General features: G+C 33.2%; 1 protein-coding gene across 1 annotated transcript; it reads left to right on the forward strand.

Moving 5' to 3' along the window:
- The first annotated feature begins 418 nt into the window (after positions 1-418).
- Positions 419-7,476, forward strand: LOC107948664 (dynamin-related protein 5A). The gene is made up of 8 exons (XM_041110822.1): positions 419-793; positions 1,310-1,501; positions 1,616-1,822; positions 3,993-4,421; positions 4,590-4,817; positions 4,920-5,115; positions 5,699-6,356; positions 7,017-7,476. The coding sequence occupies exons 1-8, from the start codon at positions 464-466 to the stop codon at positions 7,201-7,203; spliced, it is 2,427 nt and encodes an 808-aa protein (XP_040966756.1). The 5' UTR covers positions 419-463; the 3' UTR covers positions 7,204-7,476.
- The last annotated feature ends 1,099 nt before the right edge of the window (positions 7,477-8,575 follow it).

An 8,575-nucleotide genomic window follows, 5' to 3' on the forward strand; every position in this document is an offset into this window, starting at 1 on the left:
AATATTGAAAATTTTCATTTCAGTCTAAAATTGAACAAAACTAGCAAAAATTTTTCTTTAGAGACTTTTTTATTTATAACTAATTTTAGAAGAAGAAAAAAAAAGAAAACTTGAAAAAATAAGACTAATAATTTTCATAGAGAAAATTGATAACTTTCATGTAATATAAATTATCTTTATCATGAATAAAAAATATTTTAATTTATAAATTTATGTGCTTAATGTAAAAAAAAATTATTATTTTCTTAAAAAAAATCTTAAATATAGAACGAAAAGAAAAAAAACGAAAATTGTTACAAATAGCATTTAACCAAGAACGCTGTGAGCGTAGCCCATGTCAAGTTCAGCCCAATCCAAAATTCCCCGGCCCAAAATTCTTCAACGTCTATATTTTGAATATTTAAATTCAAAATCTAAAGCGCCTAACTTTCCGTCTCCTCCGTCTCTCAATTTTTTCTCTTCAATGGCGACGGCGACCCCTACTCCAACTAAAACCCCAGTAGACAAATCTAGAGGATCTCACTCTCACCACCAAGAAGATGATTCTTCCTCATCTCGGTCCCGTTTCGAAGCCTACAATCGCCTCCAAGCCATGGCAGTGGCCTTCGGAGAGAAGCTGCCGATCCCGGAAATCGTAGCCCTCGGCGGTCAATCTGATGGCAAAAGCTCTCTCCTTGAAGCTTTGCTTGGATTCCGTTTCAATGTGCGTGAAGTTGAAATGGGTACTCGTCGACCTCTCATTTTACAGATGGTTCATGACCCTTCTGCACTTGAGCCTCGTTGTCACTTTCAGGTGGTTTTTGCTTTTGGAGTTGGGTGCTTTTGGTTTAATGACTTTATTTTTTGGGGTTTGTTTTTATGTTTCTATTTAAAGTTTTGTATTGATTTTGTTATATGCTGAATTGGGCTTTTATCTGTGTTTATTTAATTTATATGAATTAATAACTGGATTTTGGATGGGAGAATTGATCATATTAATAACTGGATTTTGGATGGGAGAATTTCAAACTGTATGATCAAAAGAAATATTTAGAATTTATGATCGAAAAATTTAAGGCTTTTTCTTTATAATAAAATAGACGGATCAATTTTGTTATAAAGTTAGTGAAAATATCGATAATGTAACTATTTACCAAAGATTTATTTTGTTTTAGATCTGAATAATCTTAAACTATAGGGTTAATGTTTGCTAGAAAAAAGTTTTCTGTAACATCTGGGTCTTCATTGAGTAAATGCTCCATTTGAGCAGCATCCTATGTTTGCATTGTCTTCTTTTCCGTTGATACTTAAAATTGACAATTGAAAACAGGAAGAAGATTCTGAAGAATATGGAAGTCCAGTTGTTTCAGCATCAACAATTGCGGATGTCATAAAATCAAGAACCGAGGCACTTCTGAAAAAGACTAAAACTTCTGTTTCTCCTAAGCCAATTGTAATGAGAGCTGAATTTGCACACTGTCCTAACCTCACCATCATTGATACCCCAGGATTTGTTCTGAAGGTAGCTTGCTGATTCATCTGAAAAAGGAAAATTCAGATTTGGATTGATTGAAATCTTTGTAGTAAAATGATCTTATTTATGAATCACATTTTATGGTTGGAAATTTTTTGGCAGGCGAAGAAGGGAGAACCAGAGAATACTCCACAGGAGATTCTATCCATGGTGAAGTCATTAGCTAGTCCTCCCCATCGTATTCTGTTGTTCCTTCAGCAGAGTAGTGTGGAATGGTGCTCATCATTATGGTTGGACTCAATTAGGGAAATTGATCCAACCTTTAGAAGGACAGTAATTGTGGTCTCCAAGTTTGATAACAGACTTAAGGTACAGATTCTGTTTCTTTACTTTTTGGCTTTGTCATCTTTGAGATATAACATTGAGCTGACACATTCACACTACGTTGACATAGTACTCATAATATTAGGGATTTAAAAACCAATGTTACTTGTACTTAGGTGTAAGTGTCCAATACGGGGAATGTGTTCAATGCGGGCATATTCAACTTGTTTTCAAGCTTTTTTTCATGCATTTAGATGGTCTCTTGAGCCTCATATACCCATTATCCTATACTTATGTCTGAATATGCATCTGTAACATATTTCACTAGGAATGAACTGATATATATGGAGCAGATGATGTCGCATTTGGACACTAAGACTGCTTAACTCGAACATCAATTTTAAAATTTTATTTTAACATAAATAGATTCATTTTAATTTAAGTCATTTCTAAGTTTCTTTTCAAGTTTTGTTACAAATTAAAATCATTTGAAATTTATTCAAGTCAAAATAGGATAAATAGGGTCAATGCCTCATCATTGAAAAATAGTGTCACCACACTAAAGATGAAAGGACTCTAATGTCATTTGATGTTGCCACACTAATTTCAAATGTTGTGAAATTGAGGGTAAATTACCCAAAACATGCTTGAAGTATATAAAACTAAGTCTATAATATCATCAATCATTCCATAACATTTTTAAATATTTTTAGGATTCAAAATTTGTCAAATTATCATCCAAAAACTTCATATAACACGTGTATATCCATCTAAAAAAATCATCCCAAGGCACAAAATCACATTACCAAAATCTAAGTTGTTCAATTCCATTATATTACCAAAATTTAAGTTCTATACCCTTCAAATTTTACCTTAGTGATTTTTACTAAACTACGCATTTAAAATAAACGTATTAAATTTGGGAAAACTTAGTAAGTACTTAATAATTCAAAATATACCATTTAATTTAATTAATTAATTTAATAAATAAATAAACATATTTATCTTTATTACAATAATTAAACCAAAGATAAAGTACACAGCAGCAATAAAGTTAATCAATTAATTTTCACTTAACATGCTTTCATCATTCACTTATCAATGAACCACTATATCCTACAAGATCAAAATTTGTCTACAAGAGTTTTAACATTATTATAGAATCAATATTCATCATAAGCACAATTAAGTTTTATAATTTCATAATCAAATATAAGTTTTCAACATTTTATAATTTAGTCCTTTCTTTGCCCATTTAATCACATTAACAATAATCACAATCATTTATCACTTTCTTGAATTCTTCACATTTATTAACATGTTCATTAATTTATTATTTTAAAAAATTTAGTCCTTTCTTTGCCCATTTAATCACATTAATAATAATCACAATCATTTATCACTTTCTTGAATTTTTCACATTTTTTAACATGTTCATTAATTTATTATTTTCAAAAAAATCTAATTAGGTAAAAAATAAATATAAAGTATTTACTAATTTAGCTAAATTATACTTCTTTCTAGTTTGTCTACTTGTTTTCTATTGGCTAAGCTACTTATAGCTTCTTTCTTGTCTTTCTCTTAAAATATTAATTTTTCACATAATCTTAAATTTCTCTCTTCAAACATGAACTCACTATCTAAAATCTAAACTTGCTAGGTTGTAGCTAAATTTGATAGTTTTTTTTCTCTCCAATGGTGGTAATGTGTATGGATAAAAGTTGGAAATTTTCTCTATCTTCTAAAATATCACTAATATTTAATAAAATAAAATAAAATAAAATAATTCAATTTTATATAATAATAGTGATGATAAAAATAAAATATTATAACTAAAAAAAATCTATCTATTATCATTACCCACCAACTCTTAGTAAAATTATTCTCCATTTTTCACTAATTTCACCACTAATTCAATTTAATCCTTTTCTACTGTTAACTATTTACTTTGACCCCAACATTTTATAAAACTTTACATTTTAATCTATACTCTGGATTAATATTTTTCATTACATCAGTTTTTAAAATTTCCCCGGTCTCCTAACATTTTTCCACTTGATCTTATAAATCACATTTTATTTATTTTGAAAATTTTGACTACTACTAAAGGATTTTCGAGGATGTTATAGGGAAAAATAAGCCTTACTTGTTGCTTGATATATGCGCGTAACTTCTGAGGACTTTGATTGTGGTAATTCAATTAAATTTAATGCAGGAGTTTAGTGACAGATGGGAAGTGGATCGTTATTTGAGTGCAAGTGGTTATCTTGGAGAAACTACTCGGCCATTTTTTGTAGCATTGCCGAAGGATAGGAGCACTGTTTCAAATGATGAATTCCGTAGACAAATATCCCAAGTGGATTCTGAAGTTTTAGGTTATCTGCATGATGGGATCAAGGGAGGTTACGATGAAGAAAAGTTCAAACCTCATATTGGTTTTTGTTCACTAAGGGAGTATTTAGAATCAGAACTTCAAAAGAGATACAAAGAAGCTGCTCCAGCGACACTGGCATTGCTTGAACAACGTTGCAGTGAAGTCAACATTGAGTTGGAGAGATTGGACTCCAAAATACAAGCAACTTCTGATGTTTCTCATCTTCGAAAATCAGCCATGATGCATGCAGCTTCTATCAGCAATCATGTGGTGAGACATCTCTATCACACAGGTTTTCATTTGTTGCAGATAAACAGTCTCATAATTATTTGCTCAGACTTGGGTTTGAGAATTCATCATGCCCCAACTGATGTTTTAGAACTCAACTGTTGCTTCTGTCAAAAAGCCTTTTGTTTGACTATTTTTTTGTTGCTTAAGGGAGTTTTGATTGATGGAGCAGCTGATCCTGCCCCAGAGCAGTGGGGGAAAACAACAGAGGAGGAAAGATCAGAGAGTGGGATAGGGAGTTGGCCAGGTGTCACCGTTGATATAAAACCTGCTAATGCTATTCTTCGTCTTTATGGTGGAGCTGCTTTTGAAAGGGTAATGCATGAATTCCGCTGCGCTGCATATTCCATTGAATGTCCCCCAGTTTCAAGAGAGAAGGTAGATACTTTAACTATGAAATTTGGCCCCAAGAATGTCATGGTTGAGCATTTGATTTTGATAGTGAATGAAGTAGTAAATAGATTTTTTTTCCTGAAACAGGAGGCGAATATCTTACTTGCACATGCTGGTCGTGGTGGGGGCAGAGGAGTAGCAGAGGCTGCTGCAGAAATTGCACGTACTGCTGCTCGTTCATGGCTTGCTCCTCTCCTTGACACGGCTTGTGATCGGCTTGCTTTTGTTTTAGGCAATCTTTTTGACATTGCTATAGAGAGGAACCGCAGCCGGGAATCAGAATGTAAGAAGCTCTTTAAGTTTCTTTTTTCTTTTCATAACTATAGTTGATAACCATTTTCCCCTTCAACAGAACTTTTAACCATAATTTTGGAGAGTATTTATCTTCCAGGAGTTGGTATCTACAGGGTGAAATCTTAGTTATCCCACTCTGTAACAAGTTCATGAACTGCATGGAGCATTTACCTCCCATATCTAACTCCTTTCTGAGTTCTTTATGACATAAGGTTAGGGTGTATCCATAAGGATTCTCAACTTTCAAATATAGAAGAAATGTTATGCTTTTGAGATGTCTAAATTCACTGTAAACCAGAATTACATGAGATATTTTAGCCATCATCGTTTTTCACGTGGTCTTCATACATCCACTAAGGAGGAAAGGCAAATGGAGACAACTTACGGTGGTTTGTTTTTTATTATAGAAAAGAAAACACATGATAGTTAAATCTCTGATCACTTGACAATTTTTGTTACACCATCCTATTATTGATGACTTTGTGGATGGATTTTAGAATGTTGATTGTTCCAAATTCATTGCAACTACGTTTTAGTAAATCATTACTTATTTATTTCTTATAACTGCACAGATGGTAGGAAAACTGGAGACATGGAAGGCTATGTTGGGTTTCATGCAGCTTTAAGACATGCATACAATAGCATTATAAAGGATTTGGCTAAACAGTGCAAGCAGCTAGTTAGACACCATCTTGATTCAGTTACAAGCCCATATTCTCAGGTTTTTTATGAGAATGACTTTCATGGAAGCTTTGGCTCAAGTGCAAACTCATATTTCAGACATAACCAAGCATCCGCTGGTTCAATTTGGTTCGAGCTATCAGACTGTGGGCAAGTATCGCATGATGAGAGGATGAGGGATCAGGAGAACATACCTCCTGAAAACAATGCACGGCAAAAAACTCCTGGGAAAGGCATGGAAGCTCGAGATGTGCACCGGGAAAGCCAAATGACTGTGCCCGAGACCCCATCTCCTGACCAGCCCTGTGATGGAGTAAAAGTTGATGTTGGACCAAGAAAACGTATTGCAAGAATAGGCAATAGAAATCCTGAACAATTGATGAAAGTTCATAATGGCGGTAGTCTTTTATTTGGTAATGGAGATTGTGGTTCAAGATCAGCTTACACAGAAATCTGCTCATTAGCAGCACAACATTTTGCACGGATACGTGAAGTTCTTGTCGAGCGCAGTGTGACATCAACTCTTAACTCTGGATTTTTGACCCCATGGTAAGTTCTTTAACCTCTATTTTCATACACTTTATGAAAGCAGAACCACCATAAGACCGGATTCAGTATAATCCATGGGACAGTTTCTCCTTCATGTGAGGGGGGTGTGTTCTACCAACAAGTTGAAAGAAATGGAAGTGGATTTCTTGTCCAGTCATTTGAACCAAGTTCGAATTTTGGGTTACATTGCTGGGAGGGCTTTATTTGCTTAGGACAAGTCTCATACCGTAAAACGAATGAGAGCACCTGTAGTTATACCAAAACTACAAAGTTGGGTGTGTTTTGTCCTGCATTACATAGGGCTTCATATTCATTTTTGCTAAAGTATTTTTATTTGATACATATTTGAACATAGGAATTAGGTTATAATCTTTTTAAAAGTCATGGAAAAATTGAGCATGCTCGTATCTTACTAATGACTCACACTCACTCTAAAACATTTCTATTTAACACATTTAGATATAGGAATGAGGTAATGATCTTCCGAAAATTGAACTTACTCGTATTAGACACATCCGACGCCTACCAAGCCCATTCAAACTTTTGAATGAAACTATTCATTTTTTCTTCTTTTAATCTTTATCTGGGAAGTGAGTACTTTCATATCACTTCAGGTTGGAGCTAATCAACTTCGTTAATTCTTTACTTTTTATGGTACAGCCGAGACAGGCTTGTGGTGGAACTTGGGTTGGATCTGTTTGCTGTAAATGATGAGAAATTCATGGACATGTTTGTTTCTCCTGCCGCCATTGAAGTACTGCAACACAAACGACAATCCCTTCAAAATCGCCAAAAGGTACTTCAATCTTGCTTAACTGAATTCAAAAATATTGCTCGATCACTCTGAATAAAACATAAGATCTTGTATCTTTCAATCTTTAAGTAATGTTCCAAGCACAAGGGTTTCACATCTAGTGAAAAAAAGAACAATCATTCTTGTATTTTGTTTAATGATGTTTGATAATGTATGATGTATCCACCAGGTTTTTTCTTTTTTTTGTGGTGTTCATGAGCTTTGCTTTTATAATAGTGACTTTGGTAATTAGATTATGAAACAAATAGCTACTGTTATTGTATATGGCTTGCGGTTGTTGTGGCAATCAAATAGAGTTCTCTTTAATTAGATTAGTCGATCCAATTTTCTTTCGGCTCAACAATTTCCTCCTTTTGTAATCATGTGAATCATTGAGCAATTGGAATTTTACTAGATCCCTTTTTAACTTTTATTTCATTATTGTTTCTTATTATTTCCTATTTTATTTTATTTTACTTTCTCATGAGGTTGATGATTACCCACAATTATCATTATTGAGTAGTAATTCAAAGACAGTAAAATAGTGGAGGGCCATGCAACTCTGACTTACAAACCATGTAATGTAAGCCGTGGATAAATCATTCCCTTTTTTCTTTTCAAATTTATTTATTTACTTCGTGATAAAATGATAGGACACAAAAGTCAAGGTCCCCCACTTTCACTTTGCAATCATTTTTTTAAAATCCAACCAAAATACTCACCCACCAAGAAATTTCCTCCTTTTTTTCTAATGAAGGAATAAAAAAAAAAGAGATAATGTAAGTCTGAGTTCAAGATTTAATCAATGCAAAATCATATTGCTCTCTTGATTGTGTAAGTGTTTGAAAAATCCCTTGAAGAGACAAATAATTCACAAAATCGGATAGTGTCATCAGGTATTATCAGAGTTTAAGTGCCTAAAAAGGTGACAATTTTATGGAGCAAAAACAAAGACGCAAGTGGTAGTGTAGTTAATGCCTTATATGTTATAAGCATGGGATTAAGTCTCCACAAGCAAAATGTTGAGATTTTCAAGTGTTAGTAAACGATGAGGCACTCTTACCTTGTTAACGTGTTGCTTCTTTTGACACTAAAGTTCTTGGTAGAGTGTGGGAATAAAACCCTATTGGGGACAACACTAACCTATTGAGAAGTTTGTCAATCTTAGAGAATCGGGCCTCCTCTACTACTTTTCAAACTACTGTAATAAAACAATAAAATAATTTAAAATAATTTTGAACGAAAATGTTTAATATTTTCACTATTCATTTAGTTTTATTTTATTGATTTAAATCACAAAATGATACTTGATTTTGGCTACCGTTTTAGGAAATTGTGTTATCAAGCTCGGAACAAGTGATAATGTTGTTTCATTTATTATCTCTTCCAGAAGAATAAAAACAATAATTATTCAAAATAGTTGTTG

This window comes from Gossypium hirsutum, chromosome A04 (genome assembly GCF_007990345.1).
Source record: "Gossypium hirsutum isolate 1008001.06 chromosome A04, Gossypium_hirsutum_v2.1, whole genome shotgun sequence".
NCBI lineage: Eukaryota > Viridiplantae > Streptophyta > Magnoliopsida > Malvales > Malvaceae > Gossypium > Gossypium hirsutum.

Excerpts from the sequence above, each read along its gene's own strand:
- LOC107948664 (XM_041110822.1), top strand. The coding sequence starts at position 464 with ATGGCGACGGCGACCCCTACTCCAACTAAAACCCCAGTAGACAAATCT. Across the intron at positions 5,116-5,698 it reads CCGCAGCCGGGAATCAGAAT|ATGGTAGGAAAACTGGAGAC; the intron begins GTAAGAAGCTCT and ends ATAACTGCACAG. Across the intron at positions 6,357-7,016 it reads TCTGGATTTTTGACCCCATG|CCGAGACAGGCTTGTGGTGG; the intron begins GTAAGTTCTTTA and ends TTTATGGTACAG.